Genomic DNA, 23706 nt, shown 5'->3' on the forward strand with positions numbered 1-23706 from the left:
TCGACAGCGTGAATTAAAATGGTTTTTTTGTGCCCAAAAAATGCTCGCCGGGGTTTATTTTTAGCTTGATTCATTCAGAAAATGTCAATGGTTGACAGTTGCCAGTTGCCGGCGATAGATGGCGCCACAGTAGCAAAACTAGAAATTACATTTTCAAACAAAATTCTGAAACGTGTCTGCGGCGAAAAAGTGAAGCAGCTGCCTCGATGCTCAAAATTCAATAATTTAAAAAACAACAAGATTTTGCCTAGAAATACACACACCCACACATTTATATTTATTCTTGTATTCTTGTATTCCGTTTCCATTTCATTTAGTTTTTTGTGCTCTCAAGAATTTCTAGACACTTTGTCTTCTGACAGTTCTAAATGTGTAAAACATTGCTTAAACCTAAAATAAAATCAAAGGCATTCTCCACGCGTGTTGCCTTTACTCAACTTACGTCGCCCAATAACTAAAAATATAGTTTTCATATTTAAATATACATTTAGATACTTGTTTCGATGTCTTTCCGTTTGGAAAAACTCAGCCAATGACAGTTTCCTGCGTTTCGCTCTCAATAAGCTTGTAATGGAAATTAACCCTTTGTTGTCAGAAATGATGCAACCCGGGTTTTAAAATTGTCGTTCACATGAAAACTACTTTGAACTAGTAAAAAATTTTGTTTGCATGCACATCTCATCTGCCGCTTAACCCCTTTCTGTCCCCCGATTTTAGCCCCTGAACTGTGAGTGGCGTTAATTGAGCTCTTTATTGTTGTTGCTGCATTGGCATTTTTTTATTTTTTTGTAATTGCCGACGAGTGTTAATTAACTAAGCTGTCGGTTAGCATATAAAGTTGAAAGTGGAAATGAAATGTTTTGGGAATTAATAGAGCGGCATTGAAAAAAAGATTTAAATTGTGAAACATTAAAAACAAGAAAGAAAGCAAACTTCGGCAAACCGAAGTTCATATACCCTTGCAGCTATCGCAAGAATTAAATATTTTTGAAAACATTAAAATTATGATTTACTTGCGTATTTAAACCATAATTCTGAAATATTTAACCATTGCTATATGTCGAAGAACTAAAAAAAAATTAAAAAACAGCAAAGTTATAATTTTTTTCAATTATTTTTCCGATTGTTCCTATGGGAGCTATATGCTATAGTCGTCCGATTTTGATGAAATTTAAACCATAATTCTGAATTATTTAACCATTGCTATATGTCGAAGAACTAAACAAAAAATTAAAAAACAGCAAAGTTATAATTTTTTTTCAATTATTTTTCCGATTGTTCCTATGGGAGCTATATGCTATAGTCGTCCGATCCGGCTCGTTCCGACTTATATACTACCTGCAATAGAAAGACAACTTTTGGGAAAGTTTCATGCAGATAGCTTTAAAACTGAGAGACTAGTTTGCATATAAACGGACGGACAGACGGACAGACGGACGGACAGACGGACAGACGGACGGACAGACGGACATGGCTAGATCGACTCTACTAGTGATGCTGATCAAGAATATATATACTTTATAGGGTCGGAAACGTCTCCTTCACTGCGTTGCAAACTTCTGACTGAAATTATAATACCCTCTGCAAGGGTATAAAAATGTTATTTCGAAGAGCCATAACCAAATTTATGTAGGACTTTTTTTTTGTGTTTTCAATTATATTCCAAATTTACTTCTTGTTTATACTCACCATTTTTTTACACAAACAAATAAATTTTCGTAAAGAGCTCACTCACCTGCAAAGAATCCAAGAAAAAAAACAATTTTAATTAAAATCAAAGTAGCTTGTAAGTTAGGGGCATTAGAAGGAAGAAAGAAAACATTTTGTAACATGGATATATGATTAAATTTTACAATTTTCCGTTTGTATAGAAAATAGAAAAGAGACTCGAGTTAATTAACGAAGAACACGTTCATGTTCAAAAAGTAAAACTGAGAAAAGTCTCAAATAAAGGCAAAAGAAAAGTGAAATGTGTTTACAGCTACTGGCAATCAATGAAAACATTAAATGCATCTGTCAAGAATGTTAAGACAATTTTTCGATATGCACATGAAAACTAAAAGACCATTGCACTTGTCTTTTTCGCAGTTTTTTTGACACAATTCCAAGTAATTAACAAAATTCTTCCTCACAATAGTGGCAATTGAGAAACCATTTATGCGAGAGCTGAAAATAAATATGAATAATATCTTTTATTGGTTTAGCTGTGAGAAAATGTTTTGCGCACTTTTGTTGGCTCATTAAGTGAGCAAACATATATTCGCATTTTGCATTTTATGGCCATTTGGCAGATGATTAGAGGGATGCACATGCCTCATACGCCCAGTTCGCCATTTGAAACGTTTCGTAGTAACAAATGTTCACCACTCCCCCATACCGCGGCAAATGCAATTTATTCTTTGATCAAAGGCCAAATTGAATTTTCTATTTCATTTCCCACAAGCCAGGGCAGGAATTTCGAAAAATTTTAAAACATATTCGTCCACATCCATCAGACATTTCTGCCGCCGTCCTCGCCTTTAAGTTTTTATTTTTCCGTTTTGTTTGCGTTCACTTGGGGCAGGTGTATTGTATTTACTATGAGTGGGTGGCTTGCCATTTGGGCCGCACACAAATTGTTTTTCCTTAAATTTTTTTTTATTCTATTCGTGGCCCATAAATCCATGAGCAATCTTTGCAAATTAATTGGGCAGCAAATTAGTTAAAAGCTGTGATTGCTTACAAACGAATTAGCTCAATTCATTTGTAGTTCAGTGGGCTTTAATATATATTTACTTTTTAAAGGTAACAAAACAAGTCGAAACTTTCCTTACCAGTTTCGCGATTTTTCCTTCGCAAACTCAAAATAGCCTGCACTTTTTGCTTCCAACACTTTCCACCAACCACTGGAATTTTCGCCATTCTTTTAATTCGAAAAGCCAACAATTGCTTTGATTTTCCTGCCATTTTCCGGCCAACCAAACCGCAATTTAATTGAAATGAAAACCAAATTTTAATGAAGCAAACCATTAAGCGACACCAGGCAGACTGATGGAAATGTGAGAGGCTGACGAAGGATCCTCTGGGGGTGGATTTTTCATTTCACAGTTTTCCTTTTGTTTTATTCGCAACCCCCTTTAGGCTGGGTCCTACATTGTCGCTGTTCTCGTTGCTACTTTAAGTGTTTTTTGTTTGCAGTTTTCCGTCTGTCTGTATTTTCCCTTTTTTTATTGTGTTTTTTTGTCTTTCAATGAATTGAGTGGGGCACACACTACTTACACACAGCCCCGCCCTCGTCCATTTCCGCCCCCTGGTGGCTAGCCATGAATCGACTTTCATCAAATGCAAACCGTTTCACAGTCTCTTATGCAAATTTTGTTTCATTTTTTTGCAGCTCTTTCAGTTTGCGATTTCGTCTTCCTTTTTTTACAGTGGCCACTTGCCGAATGGGTTTGCATCTCACTTTTTGATATACCGTAGCTGAGGGCAGCAAAACTTTGCCCAGAAGTCCACTTCTATCACAGAACCTGGCACTTAGTCAACGTCCGGACTTTTGTCTATCCGTCCGGAAGTGTGTTTAAAGCATTAGCTAAAATTGTTGTACATTTGTTCATATATCTTTCAGATTTAACTTAAGCAAAAGCGCTAAGCATTTTGCAGCAAACCAATAAATTTCCCAAATGTGGTGAAAAATGTAAACTTTTTACTTTGGTTTCTTTTTAAATATATATATTTTTTAGGGTACAAAAGTTTTTAATTGCTGCAGCCTGCTTATTTTATTTACCCTTTCTGTTTTATTTTATTTTCGTGATTTTCCCGTTCTCAAGTATCAAGCATCAAAGTTTTACATGATTGCAACTTACATTATTTTTTCGCTAGCCCAGAAAAAAAGTAAAAGTTTCTTTTTATTTGCTCAGCTAATTAACAGAATATGTCGATTGCTATTTGATTAGAACCCACCCCACATCCACTTAACCCCTTTTTGCCACCCACTTTTCGGTGCTCGTGATGTGTTTTTATTTCTTTTTTTTTCATCCTCTCTTTGTTTGCTCAACAAATTAAGTCAATTTTTTGGCAGCTGCCTCGGCTCGTTTTGTTGTTGGCTTAAATTAATGCATGTCTCTCAGTTTGCCTCTTCTCGCCGTGTTAATTGAATAAAAAGCATGTGTGGTAATGGATGGCAGGGAGGCTGAGTACGGGGATGTACTGGGTCTAAGAAAACATCAGTGAAATAGTTGAGCACGCCTAGCTGCTCTCAAGTGCCGAGGCTCGCGTCTTCACATACATCTGAGTTCGCCAGCTGTGACCCAAGCCTTCCACACCTTGCCTTAGCTCACCTGGTACACACCGAGAAAAACACTATGTTAATCTCAGATTTCAAATATTTTGGAATGCCTAACAGCAGTCAATCGTATTAGTTTTATTTTTATTATTTTCAATAATTTAATTTACTAAAATCTCTTTATTTAAACAGTTTTTTTATTACAATTGCCATGTCTCATGAGTAAAAAATTTAACTAAAAATAAAAATAAACTATTAGTTATTTATAGAAGTGTTTATTTTTAGTATATCAAACACAAGAAAATTATATGTGTATGGTAAAATCATGAGCAAAAAGTTAATTATTTATATTTTACACAAACCTTTTTATAAGAAAAAACAACATGAAAAAGTTATGTTTTGCTTAATATTTTCTTTCTGTGCATATGGGTGAGAATTCCCTCACCTTACCACCTGACCCTCTAGGTGTCCATAGCTCAAGCCTTGCTTTCTGCCGTGTGCATCTAATAAACGCAAATTGACAACGAAAAACCCGGGAGATGAGGGGCCATAGGAGATGAAAGTAAAGTAGAGGACAGAATGGAGCAGCGAACATAGTGGAACACTCGTGACACTTTAATCTGGCGGATAGGGTAAATAGACAAAGTAGTCATCAAGTCGGGCTGAATTACCCCAGCGCCGGGCATACAATGAGATAAGCAAACGGGCCTGACTGCGCAAATATTACATATATCGAGGTGTCAAAACCGACAGATACTATTATGAGAACAATGTAAGTCCAGCTCGGTGATGTTGTAAAGCCAAATACTGGATGTCATGCCGATGATCTAAAGTCGTGATTCCCCAAGAAATTAGCGATTTGTTATAGAACTGCATCATCAAGTTGGATTTACGACTGACTGACTATACACAAAACATTTAAATATAGAGAGAAACATGAGAAATTTGATTTATTAAGCCGATTTCATATCTTGACTGATAGTTAGTTTTGAGGTTTTTTTGATTAATTTGTATACTAGTCAGTGTGCATTATAATTTCTTTCTGTAAATAAAAACTTCAAATTTGGTTGATGGTTATTATGATTAATTTTTTTTCTCAAAACTTATTATTTTTTAACTAGATTTTATATCTCTGCATAATCCGATGGTGTCATAAATAAGTTACTGATTATGTCAAAATCCCTATCCATCACTTTAATTATATATGACCCACATAAAAAATGCGTTATAGTCGCAACCATAAAATCCGGCTTCACTGAAAAAATCGAAAAATGATAGCTGATAAGCACAAAAACCAGACGAGACGCCACAACTATCGATAGGCACTTGAAACGGGGTATATTTACGATCCATTTATCCCATGGATCCCATGGCGATAGATCCCACGAACACAATAAATTACTCGGAAACATTGTGTTGTGCAAAGTGATTATCTTTCTTAAATTGATTGGCCATAAATGTGTCTAGAAACGTATCTGTGGCCAGGGAACATTTTGGATTAAAATCAGACTAATAATTCTCGTTGTCATTGTTGCCGTTTTCTATTTTCTATGTATATGGTGCAACACCTCGTTCACAGATCAACCTTTATTGTTCATCTCATCTCCGGGCGTTTATTGTTCATTTTTATTTTTCCGACCCAATTTATTGGCCCCATGCCAGGAGGCAGCATTCTCCTGGCATTGTATAATGTCCATATCGCTATATCTAAATCTATAGCCGTATCACACACACGTATATGCTGTGTTTAAATATGGTGTAATCAGCTTGTGTCTGCTGATGACCGTAATCAAGACAATCAAACAACAAATTTTCACACTTTATTGCAGTTGGGAGAATTTTTATAAAATTTATTCGGATTAATTTACCTAATATTTGTTTTGGAATTTTTATTATTTAATTTTATGTATGCATAATTTTGTGTGGCTTTTTTGTTGTATTTTTTTTTATGAGTTTTGTGGAATTTATTTGGGGTTTGGTTGACACATATTTTTTGAAGGCGGATTAAGTTGAAATATAGAAATTAGTCAGGGACATTTTCCGCTCAAACTGCGTCACCCAGTGATTTATTAAGCGAGCAAGCAAAGTTCTAGTTCAATGATTTCTATGATTTTAAAGATGTAAAACTATTATATCTCAGCACAATTAGCAGGAAGACATTTTTATATTTTGAGCAAAGTTCTTTAGCAATTTGTCTTTGATGTTACCGCCTTAAAAACATTTATAATTTCCTGTTGAAAGTGATTCATTATAAGCTTACAAAGTTCTAGTTCAACGAATTACACTCTAAAATAATCTTCTAAGAACCTAAAAACAATTTTAAATTTTAATTTGTGGACAAGAAATTACTTGTAAGCAAATCAAGTTTTACTTTGAAAATTTTTGAATTTTAACAGTTTAACAGCACGCTCAAGTAAAAACCTTATTATTATTGTTTTGCATTGATAAGTTTTTCGAATTTTGCACTTTGAGGCAGCCCACAAAAACATTTATTATTTCCTTCCATAAACTTCTCTCTTTCTGCCAAAAACAGCATACAAATTAGGTACTTTAGGGGCCAGCAAAATGTTTCAACTTCCTCAGCTCGTTCAATCTTATCAAACGTCCTTGACTGCCGCAGTCAAAAAAGTTTTATGGCCGCCACCCCAAAAACTTTTGGGCTACCTAAGTGGGCAAAATATTTCTCTTTAACAATTGCAATCAAAAAAACAAATTGTATTTAACTCGCTTAAATTATGAAAGCCTTATTTTGGCGGTGGAAAGAGACCAACCGTTATAGACAAAAAGAAATACCGAAAAGTCTAAGAAAAGCGCACGAAAAATTATGAGAAATGAATGACGTCTAAATGTTCGTGAAGGTTAAGACAAATGGCACATGTTGTCGCCCATTTTCGAGGGGGTTGACAAAAAGAGTCTTAAGAGTCTTCCCCTTATTCCACTTTTCGTGCTATGAAAAATTGCGCCAAGATAAATAATTCCAAAAAGGAAAACAAATCAGTTAACAAAAGCCAAGGCAAAGAAATCAAATAGAAATGGATATAAAAGCGAATGACTCATCTGCGTATTTTTGTTGTGTTGGGGAGGAGGGGAGTGGAGGTCTCGGAACATTTCGTTGAAATTTTGATGGGCTAAAATGTCATTCTGATAATTGCGTTGAACATTTGACTGTTTAGGAATAACAAAACTCCCTCAAGGTGTTCTCCTTTACCCCCGTTTATCCCTTGATTTTAGCCTAGGTAAAATTTTGTGGTAGTTTTGTGTGCATTTCTGGCCAAAAGCCAAGGCGTCTGCCATCTTGATAAAGTGTTGGCCAAAAAACGTACGCCACATTAGTGGCAGACTATGTACAGGAAGGGGCCAGCGGACAGGGGGATCCCCCCTGGCAACACACGTCTATAGGTATACGTGTTCGTTTCGTTGGCCATGTATGAGTTACTAGAAGAAATAGAAATGTCATTTGACAAAAGCGAATGCACGAGATATTGCAGAAGGCGAGCAGAGCAGAGCAGAGCAGAGCAGAGTGAAAGGCACAGATCGAAGGGGTATATAAGTGGTGCTATGGGCCAGGCAAAATGTCAACCGAATGCAAGCCAAACTAATTGCAGAGCAGGCCAACAAAGAAAGCCACAGCGATAGCCAACTAAAATAATGACTCGCAATCCCCTTTGCTTCCTTCGATTTGGGGAAATGATTGAGGGCGGTACGCTGCCAGTGATGGGAATGGTACTGATTTTTACACCTGACTGAGGTGCCAACAAAATTTCAATGCATTTAAAGGTTAACACAGAAACAATTAAAATGTTTTTAACAAAAAAAAAAAAATGTACATCATTTTAATTTGTCTGCAAATGTTATACACGCTACAAGAATCACGTCAAAAAAATAAATGAAATTTTAATTGTGCTTTTAAAACCAGATTTTCGCAGGTCTTGATTTTACAACAAAAGGGTAGAAATACCTATTTATTATTAAGTGTTTCATTTATACATTTATGTTAATAATTTATTATGCCTTGCTATGCTACAAGTCGTGGAATATGAATAACTAGGTATTAGTAACTTTCCATCACTGTGAACTGTATATGGGTTGAGTTTTAAATATTTTATCGACAACCCCTAACTAATGTCTCGACTTGCCCTCTCTGTGCAATCCTTATCTTAATGGCTAACAAATTGTTGCTCTGACCTGACTCAGCTTGACCATATTTACTACGCCGTTTGCAACCCACATGATGACCTTTATACAATGTAAACGCCACTACAACCGCAACTTTAGTCACGCACATAGGGCAGAGTTACTCAGACCCACACAAAACAAATTAAAGCTCAATTTGCCTTCGTTATAAACTAATCAATTTTTTATAACCATCAGTTCCCGCACAACATGTTTATTGAAAACTTGATGGAAGGATCCAAAGTAGAGCAATTCCGCAATAATTGAGATTGGATACACATTTGTAAACAGCTTTAGCAAGGGATGCGTGTTTGGCTCAAGAAAATGACAAGGTTTCTATGAAGCATTAAAGTTTATTCAGTTTTGTCATTGTGGGAAGATGACTTAATGGAAAGTTCAGAAAAAATATATATACAAAATGAAAAAAACCGCACGATACATATTGCTCATTGATTTTAGTGCTTATATCGATTGAAATAATGTTTTAAGTATGTACTTCCTTTACCGATAGCATATTCCCCCTTTGTCTTGTTAACATTAATTTGGTCTGGAATGGATTTTTCCCGTAAGACTAATAAGCTTTTGTTTATAGTGTTCGATTACACACAAATCGCTCCAAATTGAAAAATAAACTGCAAGCTAAGAGCCAAATTATTTATAATATCTTTGCACACACCCCCGTTTTTGGACGCAAAGTTCTCCCCCATTTGTCTGTACATTTTACTTGATATCGGTTTTCCCCGATAAAAATTGCAACTCCTGCGATTTGACTTGCCGTAAACATTTATTGATAAAGTACAAATATCTACAGACTGTCAATATCCAAGGGACTACGAATTGTTTGTGCAACAAAAGCCGCTGACAATAGAAGTCTCTATGACAAATGAGCCAAGAAAACAAATAAAATTTCAATTCAAGCAAGTGAGATTAGTAAGATCGATGTGTGTGCTTTTAAAAGGGGAAGACAAGCGTAGAATAGAAGCAAAATTATGCCAGACCAATAAATATCATATAATTGAATCTATCATAATTTTCAGGAAGTTCCAACCATATCAAGTAAAGGCTAATCTATAAATGTTCAAGGCACGCCAGGTTATTTGCTATATCTATAAATATATATGCAAGCATGAAGAACTCTTAAGTAATTCTTAGAAGGCTCTTAGCCATATCAACGGTGCCAACCATAAAAGAAACAATAAAACTGCAATTCCTAGGCGAAAGTGATAAGAATTATTGAATGCTAACCCCTTTGATCCATAATTTAGCGCACCTAATGAGCCATAACAAAAGTGAAAGAAAAAATAACCTTGATATCGATCAATATCCTGTCTTAAATGTTTAAATACTGGACTTTCAATCTAATTAAGGTCAACTATGAAAGCTTATCGCTGTTGCCAAGGATAGAAATGTATAAAAATATTTTAAGTTAAGGAATAAAAAAAATGAGTAAAATTAAGAAATGTATTTTTAGTTATCTGGAAACAATTGATAATTGCGTCAGCAGACGCCCCCAAAACTAAAGGCTAATTGAAAGAACAACCCAACTAGAAAAAGCATACACATTCTATGTAGCAAAGCGAATTTTCCAAAAATATGTTTGTGCAATTAAAAATAAAACGAGCGAATGGCAAAAGATATGCAGAGAATGAAAACAATTTTAAAAGGTAATTTAAGCTAATGGATGTTTTTACGGGAAACAGGGCAGGAAAGGTTGTCTGCCAAGAAGCTCCAAATTGCAATTACTTGCAGCAGCAATTTTCATTTATTTCGTTAGCTAATTTTAGTTTCTCAGGTTTTATTTTTTTTTTTAATTTTCCCTCTTTCAAAAGCAAATCATTTTAGGCACTGAGAAATATAAAAATGTTTACTATTTTCCCTTAGTTCAAAATGTCTATTTGAAATCATTTTTCACGCTTTTTTTTTTTTTGAATCTTTCTTTCGTTCTTTCACAACATTTTTTGTTGCTTTAGTGCTCATCGTTCAGCACATGATCAGCGGTCTAAACTACGTCAGCAATGCGAAAAAAACGTAATTATTGCTAGAGGAAAAGCTGAGGTAAATGTGTGATTTTTGTTGACCCGCGAGAAAACTGATTAGGAAAATGTGCTTGGAAAATAATTTAAAATGCTTTTGATAGTGTGGGGTGTATTTATACATTTAAATAATCTCTACGAGGGTAATTTGTCAAATGTCAAGATCTGGGTGACAACAGTGCGTACGATGAGGGTAAAATGGCAACAAACACATATAAAAATAACCTTGAAATTGGGGTAAATTTATGGTGGTAGCTTTGGCAACTAAGATTGATATCGGTTTGAATATATTTTGAGTTTCCTTGCAGAACTAAAAGCTTTTCTTCCTCTCCCTTAAATCAATATTAATCTTAGTTATTGATCCAAGCCAGATTAATAATTATACGATTAAATTTCCTAATTCTTGCCATAATATTACGCATTCGCCCCGTATATCCATAGACCATAACTGCAATATCATCAGAGCGCTGATGCCTCGTGTCTCACTTTATTAAACGCTAAATGGTTAACTTTGTTTGCCCAATTTTTATTTTATTTTTTGTTAGTTGTTAAACTGAAACTCGTGATTGAGTTCAACTAATCGAAGAGCCAGTCTTAACAATTTAGGCACGCTTTCGGCCAGGGACAAATAAAATAAAGCAAGATGCCTTAGGCAAAGCTCTCTTGTTTTCTTAGTGTTAGTTAAAATAGCAAGACGCTAACTTGGCTTAAAGTGCTTTAGTTTGGCTTACGTTTTCTTGGCAAACGAGTGGGAGGTGGGCATACAAAAAATAGGGGAAAAAAGAAAAGAGCGAGAACCTAACATTACCGGCTCATAAAAGACAACAACAATTGCATGCCAAAATGAAAACAAAAACGCAAGTGAAGCTCAAAGAGAGAGTAGAAATATTGCGCATGTTGGCCGCTCTTTGGAGACTTTTCTTCACCCATTTATCTCTCTGTGTCTGTGTGTGCAACTCTCTCTCTCTCTCTCTCTATTTTCCGCCCACTGAATGTGTGGGCGTCGTATTTCGAACATGTCCTTCGAATTTCCGGGTTTTGCTACTTTGACATTTGCAACATGCTACGCCTGGCTAAGGGCAAGAAGCAGAAACAAGCCAGGGAATTTCAGGGGGAGCTTAGGAAGGGGATCGAAAAGGGGATTTTGGGGGGGGGCTACAGTCGCCCTGCCTGACTGGCAAAACATTCTTCGTAAGCGAGTATTTTTGAGGCCTCAGCTGCTTCGGCTTCTGCTGCTGCTGCTGCTGCTGCTGCTGCTGCTGCTTCCTGTTTACAACCAACACATGTTCAATTCATGGGTGGACAAGGGGGTGGAATACGACAGGACGACAAGACGACAGGACATTCCACAGTAAAAATCTGTGCAACGGTGGCGTCGGGGGGTATCTCTATATAGGTCTGTGTGTCTTTTGTGTGCCGCCAAGGAGGGTAAATTCCCTTTGTACTTTGTCGATTCTCAGACATTTCGCGAACTTTTATTTCTGTTGCCATTTCTATTTCCCATTTTGGGGTCTTCCTCCCCTTTATTATTTATTTTTTTGTGTGTCCTTTTTGACGTCATCGGGGCAAACAAATGAAGTCAACATTATTTCATTTATGGATTTTGTTATTAATGTTGCACGAACTGTGAATGTTTTAGTGCCTCTTGTCGGTATGTTACTGTTGCTATTGTTATTTTTAGTGCTCAATTTTGCTGCCTAGCTTTCGTGACTGTTTTCCAACTTCCTGCCAGTTTGTTTTGTGTGCCACTCTGGTTCTTGTTGTTGTCCATCATTTTGCCAACAGAAATTCCGGTGGCAACGCCTACGAGCAACTTTAAAAGCACATAAAAAAAATGTATTCGCAAGCCTTTGTTTATTTTATGATTTTTTAAAGATAAAAGGAAAAAATAAGAGCACTGAAAATTCCTTTTTAGAAACTAAATATGAATAATACAATAAAAAAAATTCTTACAAGTGTTTTAAAAGCTGTAAGATAAAACTTAGTAATTTGTTAATTTATTTAAAAACAATGTGAGTTATAAATCTGTTTAAAATATCAAACAAATATCACTTTAATTTTCTTCCTAATACATTTGAAATTTGTTTTAATACTTTCGCATAAACCCTTTTGTTTTCAGTGCAGCTGAACTCAACAAAACTGAAGCCGAAGTCGGCGGGCGGCAAATGCCAAAAAGTGTTGCCTGCTTTCAGGCGCCGCCAAGAGGATACGTATACGTCTAGTTATCCGTGTGTTAGTTTCGGATTTAAGTTTCCATACTGTGAATGAGTGTGAGTGTGAGTGTGCGCTCGCTTTGTGGTATTTAACCTTAATTTGATTCCTTTTTTCTGCCATTTTCCTTCTTTTTTGTTGAACCGCTGCCTTTGCCAGGTACAAAAAAGTTGCCGACGTCCTTGCTGCGGATGATACAGAAAGGTTGGCATGGCCAAATGCCAGCAAATAATTTCCTACTTTACTTTTTTAAATGGCAAGTCAGCGAGAATTGATTAAACATTTCTACTCACACTTTAGGCTAAAGATATAGATAATGCTGCAGATATGAGATTTTGATACGCATCGCAATCTTTTAAAATAGACATGGCAAACATATTGTTTGACCGCAATTTGTGGGAACAACGAAAAAATTACCACCAGCTGCCTGGCATGACAAATTCACACGCCAGCATTTTCCCCAGTTTTGTTTTTCCTTAGCTGCATTTCTCGTGTGCAAGTATATATATTTATAAAAATATTTTTCACACTTTGTAGCCACTTTTGTTTGATATTTCTAGTATGAGCTTTTCACACATCTCGCTTAATTAAAAATTGCAAAAACATTTGAATATTTTTTTTTTGTCTTGAGATTCGCCGCCATTCAAGGCAGGTTTTTCAATTAAAAGTTTTAATTGCATAAAGCCAAGTCAATGCATCAATGAGTTGGTACAACTTTTCTAAAGGGCCAAGCCGGATTTTCACGCAAACTTCTTTTCAAAATTCGATTAATTTTAATCTTCATTTTCACAGGTGGTGACAGGCATGCAAAATGCAACCCAAATGTATAGCTTATCAGTGTGATCACAGACACAGCTATCAATTGACGACACACATGATTATGTCATTGGAAAAAATTCTAGATTAATGATTAGCTGCTAATTTGCAATCAATAATGATAGGGAGGCAAAAGGAGATAGTAAATCCCTGCCACTTGTTTACTCGGTCAAACAACAACTCGAGCTGTCATTTATTTATGCCAATTGCCGGCGCTTCGTTTTATGCAACATTGACATGCAAATCGAATAAAATGTAATTGCCCATCAGCTCGACAAAGACAGCGTGGTTATAGAACAGGACAGAAAAAGCCGGATTTTGCAGATAGCATTTTAAACTCCACTTGAAATAATGCATTTATTACTTTTCGTAATTCAATCAGAGGACATAAAGGTGGTGGCAAGTAACTATGTATTATTTTAAAGTTGATGCAACCCAGTGAAATTTATTGCAAATGAAATAACTTTTATCAAGAAATCACTTAGTTTCCTCGAAAATATTAAATGCTTATTTTATGACTTGACCTATAGTTTTAGTGAGAGTACCTATTATTATGATATCATATCTGATACAATATCCTATCATATAAATGAATTAAGCAAGTATTCAAATTGTGTTTAAATTATAACTTTTTATTGGAAATACTTATAAATCTCTTGAGACATTTACCCTGCCCTAATTTGATTAACTAGACAATGTCATATATCTGAATAAGAAACTAGCTTTATGAGGCTTTTAAGTAAATGACTTGGACACAACTGGAATCGACCGACTAAATCCCCTCGAAACCGACGACTCATCCGACTTTGAATTGGATCACCAGCTCATCAGCTAGATACAAATCAAATGCCTTTGCTTATCAGAGGAACTAAACCAACTTTTGAGCTTTGCACTCGACATCGGCACACGCAGCTGATGGTTTTTTTTTTTTTTTTGCTTTTATTGTCTTACACTCGAAGAATTTATGTGGCCGGCGAGTGATTTGTGCCAGACGAACGACTTCTTTTCTTTGCAACTAAGTCCAGCAATCTTATCTCCTCCCCTTCGGCAGTATGTTCATGTAAGATTTTCTCGTTTGGTTCAGCTTATCGCTCACTCGATTTTACCCCGCGTCCCTCTTTGTTTGTCCATTACACTACACAAAAATAATATGGCTTAGAAAAAAAATTGTTTAATATTTGTAAATATCAATATTCAGTATCAAATGTCTTAGCCAATTTCTGTTGAATTTAAAAACCTTTTGGATGTTTTTGGATTTTGTAAATTGCACGTTTTCTTTAAGGATTATTAAAAATTGTTGCCGTGTACCCAACGCTCTGCACACTTACCGTTGGCTATCTGCAGCTTATCAGCCAGTTTCACCCTCTATTTCGATGTTTATTTTGCCGCATTTAACTAGTGTGTTTTATAAAGTACTTTTTTTTCCCCTTCTTAATGCGGTAATCAAAAGCTTGTTAACACACGGCAACGTTTCTATGATAAGAAGTACCGAAAAGTTAATAAAATAATAGAGGTGTTGGAAAGCCTTAAAACCAATGCTTCAATAAATTAAAGATTAAAATATAAAAGGGGTTTGTTGTTAGACGCAGAAAATTTTCTACAAGTGAGTGCTTGCGTTTCCGCATATTGATTTATGGAAACAACTTGAGAGCGACATAGAAGGGGGACTTGGGCCTGCTTTTGCATTATGCTGACCGATTATGACACTTTTTAATGGCATTTTCTCGTTCTGCTTTTATGCTATTGATTTCTGGTTACGTTGCCGCCGGACAAAAGGGCGTTTCTCGGTGGGCGGGGCTGATGTGGCACCAGAAAAAAAATCCAACAGCACACAGAAATGGCAAAAAAAAGGAATTAAAATGCTTTCCGAATCGAATTCTTTTCCAGAGATGGGTTTGTATTTTTTTTCGAAGCCATATGCTGGTCAAGACCAATTCCTTTCTTATGCAAATGCCGTGGAACAGATTTAAACGGGTTAAAGTGTAGGGAATGGAAATACAAGACAGCAAGATGGTGCAGCAAAATTGCTGTGTAATTGCTTGGAAAAAGAAATTGCAATTGAAATGCAATGAAAAGTGGATAACAATAGCAGTAAAGTAAGATAAACGACGGCCTTGAAATGACAAATAAATGCAACCTGCAGGAATCAAAAGACTTCCTAAGGGGGCTTTTCTCAGATAAAATGTATTTATTTGCAAAAGATTCTGAGCTATAATTGTGAAAAATCTTGTCTGACAATGGTATGATCTACTTAATCGGTTTTTAAGGCCTTAAGTGAAGCACCATTTATTTAAATGGTGTGGTACTATAACTATAAAAATACAAAATTTAATTTAAATTATTAAGTTGTAATATTACCTTTTCTAATAAATATTAAAATAATTGGCTCATAGTTAAAAGGAATTAATGACTACTATCTGCAATCACTTACAAAAATGTCCACTAAAAGCCGAAACAAATGTGAATTGGTTACCCCAAAAACATTCCTACAGACACTAAAAACTAATTATTTACAATAATTTGATTGCTGGCCCAGATTGCTCAATGGGTTAGGGCTTGATAAGACTGTCTCGGTGTACGGCAGTTGTGAGGGGGGTTAATCGAGGCGGATCTAGAAGGGGTCAGCCCCCGTTCAATGTACTTCAATGACCCCACAACCACGAGTGCTACATGCGACACTCGGTTGACCACTTTATACACTTTAACCTTGCGACAACCCTCAGCTCATTTTCCTCCCCACCACAACGCCCTTCACTCGTGGGTTAATAGCCTTATCAATTTTGATTTGATGCGTACTTCGACATGAACCGATAGATAGATAGATAGATACTTGTATTACACGTCCACTGAAAAGACCTAGAAATGGCCTCACAAATGGGTCATCCTGTGCAACCATCCCCGGAATAAAGCCCACTCCCACCGCCATCAAATTGATTTATGTTTGGGAGGACATGAAAAATGCTTCGGTTTTATTTTAAACATTATTTTGCCATTAATTTGGATTTGGGTTATACGAAACGTGTGTAAATCTTCTGCCTGCCACCCAAAAACATCCTCTTTTCCCCCCATTAGTTTGCATATTTCCGGACGTGCGATGACCCAATCACGGAATAATTCGTATTTTATGACTTTTAGATTTTGATGTGGTTCTCCGTTTTGTTTTTTTAAGTTTTCAAGTGGTAACAGATTGCCAGTACTTGCGGGTAATGCTTTTATAGTACATACTATTTTTGGAATGTTTCAAGTGCAGAACTACATGCTCACGTAGATTTTGTAATGAAACCTAATTTTATTATTTGGTTTGGTTTACTCTCTACTCACCATTAATGCCGCTGATCAGTGGATAGTTACCATCACGGCCGCCAATTAAGTTTTTTAAACCAGTTTCGATCAGTGTTGGGGACGATCGCTCCCTGTCGCTCATTTTTTCATAAAAATTTCCGAAATTTTGTGATTATACACGAACAAAAAAACGTCTCGTTGCGGGTTTTTTGCTGGCCTGCAGTTTGCTGTAGCTTTTTTTTAGTTTTTTTTTTTTTAACTATGTTATACTTTTGCAACAATAATAGTTATAATGATGTTAATCTCACAACAATAACAATTAATCAGTTATTTAATTTATAACGAACGAAATTTTTATCGTACTTTGATGGTTATTTTGATTTTGTTGCTTAGTTTAGTTATTTGTAGTTTTGTTTTTTGGATCACAATCGAAATTAATTAATTTAAACCTTTGAAAATATTGCACGATTTCCGTTGACGTTTTATTGCTTTGTCTATATATATACGATCTTTCTCTATAGATTTTTACATAGATATTAATATATATAGAGATGTATATAGATATATTTGTATATTATTACTTTTCTGTTGGATTTTTGTTATGCTGGCTATAAATAAAGGCACCGCGAATTCATTCAACAATTTTTTTATGTTTCAATAACAACTTTTGCGAGTACAACAAGAAATGTTGGGGGTTTTCGTTAAAAACTAATTCATGTGGCTGTTAAAAAGTACGTTTCGATGACTTTTTGGTTACTTTTCTTAAGGTTTATTTTTGTGTAATTGAATTTGTTGTTTCATTGGCTAATTAAGCTATTTTTATATCGCTTTTCCTGCTGCAAATGCCGAATGCGTTTGGTTTTCTCTAGTTGCTGTATTTTATTTTGCTGTGGCTTTTCTATTTTGTTTTTCCTCTGTGTTTTTTTGTTGACAGTTTCAGTTTCAAAAACGTTTAACGCTGAAATTTGTTGTTAGGCTTTTTCGTTTTATTTTTTATTTTTGTGGCGGCACTAAAAATAAAATCAATTGCTTTTTGGTTAGAGTTCTGCTTTGCTTGGCTTTCTATATGTATTCTGTATTATATATATATACATATATATACTTTGTAGGTATGTGATATCTTATTGTACAGTTATAAAGCACTAATATGGCATTTGCAATAGTTGGTCGCCCGGCGTGCGACAGAGATGGCAGATTTTGTGAAGAGGAAGAAGCTGCAGCAGCTTAATTTTTGTGTGTTTTTTCTGGAGAATTTTAGGTATAGTTTTGGGTGAGTGGGTGGCCAGAAACAGAGAGAGAGAGGGAGACGGCGAGAGAGTAGGCGAAAAACGACGAGCGCCCGACAGGGAAAATCGATGAAAAATGTTGACAACAGAAACGCGAACAACAACACCAAAACACACACAAACGCACCGATTATTAAGGATTTTTTTTTTTAATTTATATGCTATGATGCTTGATTTTTATGTTTGTGATTTTATTGAATTTTTAAGGGCTTGTATTATCCTTCTTGTTGTCGGTAAGAGGGTTTTTCTTTTTTAGTTGTACCGTTTATGCGGTGCGTTTTTTTGGTATCCGCGTATCCGTGCGTTTGTATCTCAACGAACGACGCTCGACGTGTGAGTGTTTCAACGTGTGCTGCTGTTTTCACTGTAAAAATACGATTCGGTGCCGCTCGGGTCGCTTCGCAAGCGTTTGTGGGTGTAGTAGTTGTATCGCTCTGTCGGCGTCGCTGCCGGCGCAGAGCGCATGTGACAAGCGCCTACGAAAAACCGAAATTCGAAGTTCGAAAGGTCGCCGAATAAAACGCGAAAGAGGCGAAGAGGATGCGGAAGTGGGGCCAACTCTACACAAACCGGAGATGCATTTCCCGTATAAGAGTGAGACAGAGAGAGAGACAGTGTGGAGAGAGCGCGCAAGAGAGAGCGACCACGATGGGTGAGAGTGCGCGCAAGTCAGCTGATTGTTGTTTCTATTTGTCTTACAATGCTTTTTGCACTATGAACATTACACTCACATTCCTTACAAAATATATATATATTTTAACACACATATATCAAGGCATACAAACTTACAAACACGCGCTAATTTTTTTGTTTTCAGAAAATACACATCAATTTTTTTCTACTGTACACTTTTTTTTAACTGCTTGGCAGTGACACGTGCTTCTTGCTTAAAGTCTTTAAATTTGTAGGTAAATTTAAAGATTTCATCGTAGTTTAATCTTTGTTTATAAGTGCTTTTCGTTACACTGTTTTTTGGTAATTCTTGCTCGTAACAAATTTTGATTTTATTTAAATTTTATTTTCAATTTTTTGATGTTTTTAGTGTGGCTTTTGTGACGCTGAATGTTCAACTAACTTCTCGACACGCGCTCGTTTCGTTGCAAAGTGTAAAAGTGTAGAAACACGCTGCCAGAAAAGAGAGAGAGAGGGAGAAAGAGAGTGCGGCCTAAGGGCAATCTCACAGATACAAATACAAATATGCTCAAAAACACAGATACTCCGCTTAGAATAAATTTCGCTCTCTATTATTGCGATTTTCCTCTCTTTTTGCCCGCGTGTTTTGGCTTTTTATTTTTGGCAAACTTTTTTGTTGAGCGCGCGCAACTCAAAAAAATAAAACAAAGATAAAAGCTGTTATTAATGTAAACGAAAACTAAAACGGAGAGAGAGATAACCCCCAGGCTTAAGTTTCGCTTAGTTACAGCTCTCTTCCTCGCTGTTTCTCCCAAAGCTTAGTTTATACACCGAAAAAAAATGAAACATTACGGGTATTACGGGTAATATTTGTAAAAAGCATTTCACGAATATCATCATAAATATTTGCTCACATTTGTTATTAAACAAGTTTATATAATGTCAAATATACTTTTCCCCTTTTTTTTTACAAGAAAATAGAATAATATTTTATAATATTTTAGTAATTTATCTCAGATATTAAGGTAAAACAAAACACAGAACACTTTATATTTAGTATGATTTAAAATATGATATTTCTGATCTCAATTCGATAAATGTTTTTTCAGTGCAATTCTTCTAATTGCCTTCTAATCATTTGGCTGCTCACTTACACTAGTGCAAAAGTTTTGGCATTTTCCACTGCGTCTCAAAGTTCACTTTGATTTAGCGGCGCTCTCGTTCGCTCTCCCCCAAAAATATCTCGCGGATTGCCGGAGTATCTGAGAGATCGCTGGCGAGCCGGCCTGTGTGCCTCTGCCTGAATTTTTATTTATTTTGTTTCATTTTAATTTACTCATGCAAAAGTGTTGATTTTTTTTGTTGCTCCTCCTGGCTATTACGTCAATGGAACAAAAACGCTGACGTTTGTAGTTGTACGAACACGAGTATCTGTATCTTTGGCCGCAGCTATAGATGTATTTGTATCTTTGGCACTGCGGCAACTACAGTGTTCATTTCAATGTTGTTAGGTTCTGTTCTTCTCTCTCTCCCTCTCTGATTTATCTGCCATTCGCGAGTTTCTTTATTTTTCATTATTTCGGAAATTTTTTTTTCTATTTATTTTTTTTTGTTATTATTTCTAACATGTATTCGCGGCGACGTCGACGCCAGCAGCGCTCACGTGAGTTGATTTTATAGCTATGAAAACCTTTTTAATGTGTGGAAAATTTTGTTTGTTTTGTGTAGTTGTTATTTTTTTCGTTGTAATTTGTATAAATAAACACGAAAATGTAGAAACGAGAATAGAAAACACAGAACACCGCGAAAATCGAGAACGATTTGCACTTTAGAGATTTATGAAGAAGGGGAAATGGCATTTAGAACGCCTTGAAATTGGTCTTCAAAATATAAGTTAATGGAAGATAGCATTCCCAGGTGGCGAATGCCTTTTAATAAAACTTACTCTACTCTAAGTATCAGCAAAGCTGATAAGAGCTCACACTCAAATAATTGTCAAGCGTAAACAAAATAATTAAAATACGAAAATCGCTCATCGAACGTATTTTAATAGTTTTAATTGACATCATTTTGCAATTCATGCAGTTGCTGCTCGTTCCATAAGTGCAGCACTTATAATCAGTATTTTATTTTGATTTTGATTTGATTTTAATTAAAACTTACAACTTTTTTACCTATTTTAGACATGAAAGATCTTTAATAAAATGTATGTTTTTAGTTATTGTATTTTTAATTTAAAAAAATGCAATTAAATAAAAGCAATGACTTTCCAAATATTTTAATGAATTTTAATGCATTTTACAATTTTATTTAGAATGGCACGTTCGACTAATTAAATGTGGTAAAACGGGAGTATTTGTTTCAACATGTAAATGTATCATTTAATTAGTCAAGTGTTAAAATAACAGTATTTTATAATATACAATATTTTATATTAAAGGTTTTTTTGTATGGCTTTGTATCAATGTATTTTAATTTTTATATTTTGAAGCATAAAATTTAATAAAAAAAAACACACATTTTATGATTATATAGAAACCAAATACCTTTAGAACGGATTCCAAATAGTTACTTTGCATATACCCAAAATGTTCAAATGCGCAATCAGCTGAAACATATATTTTAGACTACCCCTGATCACGACATTGTCTGACCTTTTTAGTGGCCCCCATCGCCCACTGACCTTCCTGGCTGCTAATGAACCAAGAGAGTTCCGCCGCCAACCTTCGACGAGATCAACAACTGATCAACTACAAAGCGCTTCGAATCAGAATAGTTTAACCAAATTTGATGGCACACTAAGCCAAGGGGATTGGTACTATTTCGGCCATTTTGTCGGTGAGTCAGGGCCCAGAAATGCCGCAGACCAAAAACAGAGGGATATATACTACGAGTACAAGTGGAGGAACCCAAAAACTTAATTTCTTCGAACGAAATAGAACGAATACAGCGAAACTGTCGCCTGTCATCATGTGACATGAAGAAGAACTAGGAAGCGGTGGGCAGGAGAAAATCCGAAAGCCATAGAGAAATAAGTCAGCACACAGATATAGATGGATGGTTGGATAGATGGATTCTATGGCGGAAAAGTCGTGCCCAGTCACAGTTCTCCACGAAACGTGTTCGAGCGTCATAAATTATTCCAAGGCTGACCCCCTCTTAGCCAAAGGTCCACCCCCTTCATTTTCCAAATGCAACAATAGAAATACAAAGAGAAATTGTACCCCAAAATTTGTGTGAACGCATTTTCGAACCAACCAAACCAAATATATTACTCTCCTTGGTTCAGATAGTTCCAACGATGTTGCCCATCACAAGATGTCAGGCTGTCAAGGAACCGACGGCGAACACCTCTATATATATCGCTGTATATAGGTACATCCATGTGTCTCTAAAAACTTATTTGCTTTGGCATTTTCTGAAATGTCGCAGGCAGCGAATAATGGATTTCGGATTCGGGGTTTCGAGTGGCAGTGGCCCACCTTATCGGTACCACTGCACATATCACCGTGCAAATATGGGAACCAAAAAATGTCTTATTTTATATATGTAGCGTACACATTTTTTTCTTATCAAAATAACCATCGGTGATCGGCCTTGGACACTACACTACAAGAAGCCAAAAGTGCTGCCCTCTATAATGAACTGAAGCCGAGGATAATCAAATTCGAAATTCTTTTAATTAGTGGACATTAACACGAACCTGTGATAGATCTCCTCGGCAGGTCATGCTATGGTAGAGAGCATTCCTAATCCTCTATTTGCTCCGCTAACACTCGGATGGAGATTACCCATTATCAGCTAGCTGCACATACGTATCTCTGTGTGTGTATATACACAGAGATCTGAACTACATTTTGCTCTATTTGAAATCTCGCACATTTATACGAAACGAAACCGAACGAAACGAAAAACGGACGACGACGCAAGCGACGACAAGTTGTACAAATTAACGTACAAATGAATGACGGAATTAGTACGTGTGCTCTTTGTTGATCTAGCGAGAAGATTAGGGGAAGCTATAGGGGATATAGCTCGAGGTTCTCTTTAACGGGACGGGGGACTTTCTTCTTAGGGGCCCTTTGGCTGGTCTAAAATTTCACTGCGCAAACAAAAATGTCACCAGAGCAGATCAAGATCCAGATTTCAAAGATACTTTGGAGATACCACCACATGTAGTCTGCCGCTGCTGTACGGCAATTCATTAGCATCACGCAAATGAATTAATAACACCAAACTACGAGAATTATTTTCAAGTTTTTCCTTTGTTAGTACTTTTTCAAAGATGGGGGATAGGGGTTGGTGTATGCAATCATTGTCGATTTATTTGTACACTTTGATCTATCTGGTTGAATAGATTGCTAGATGCCTGGATACACAGACTGATGAATAGAAATAATTATGATGAAGTTGGGTTTTGCCGCAAATTGTTGTTACGGGGTTAATGGGAAGTCAACAAAAGCAGGTGGCATAAAACGTATGATTAAGTAAGTATGAATATAGACGGTAAAACAAAGTTATTAATTTTTTATTGCGATAACATGTATAATATGATACATTTATGTATTTATACATAATTCTATTAAATTTTTTATATTTTTATTCTTAAATACTTGGCTAAGTTTTTACTTTAAGTAACATTTTTAATCATGAAGAAACTTTTAAAAATGTTTTTTAATCCTTTTCCCCAACACAATCAATTGTAATAAGATTTCAGTCAATTTTCTCGCTGAAATCATAGCTTTTTAATTAGGATAACAAATTCATTGGCTCATTTCAGCAAAATATAGTAAGTCTTTGATAAAAAATGCGGTATTAAGCCAAATTACTATTAGTTAAGTAAGTTAAAACTGTTTAACGTTCGTCGGAGGACACATTTTGGACATTTTGAAAAGCTAAGACCGTTAGTTAAAAATATTTATTTAAACTAAAACGCCTGGGAATAGGTTTTAAAAATGTGCTTAAATGCTTAAGTAAAAAGGTGATTGCTCCGAATTGACAAAATCGATTC

At 35.7% G+C, this 23706-nt stretch overlaps 1 protein-coding gene across 6 annotated transcripts in view; it reads right to left on the reverse strand.

Annotated features, from left to right (window-relative positions):
- The window catches only part of LOC108142349 (hepatic leukemia factor), a 57030-nt gene that overhangs the window by 24661 nt on the left and 8663 nt on the right, over positions 1 to 23706 (reverse strand). The window contains exons 1-2 of one of the 6 annotated variants that reach the window (XM_041707909.1): positions 18852 to 19153; positions 16816 to 17786 (exon numbers count right to left, since the gene is read on the reverse strand). The exons of 1 other annotated variant lie outside the window; for it this stretch is intronic. In XM_041707909.1, coding sequence (XP_041563843.1) covers positions 16816 to 16918 — 103 coding nt within the window. In that variant the 5' untranslated portion in view covers positions 16919 to 17786; positions 18852 to 19153. Of the gene's footprint in view, positions 1 to 16815; positions 18810 to 18851; positions 19154 to 23706 lie in introns of those variants that run through there. 4 more of the 6 variants (XM_017266135.2, XM_017266139.2, XM_017266134.2 and 1 more) reach the window with 4 other exon arrangements.

Source organism: Drosophila elegans, unplaced genomic scaffold (assembly GCF_018152505.1).
Source record: "Drosophila elegans isolate 14027-0461.03 unplaced genomic scaffold, ASM1815250v1 contig_208, whole genome shotgun sequence".
Lineage (NCBI taxonomy): Eukaryota > Metazoa > Arthropoda > Insecta > Diptera > Drosophilidae > Drosophila > Drosophila elegans.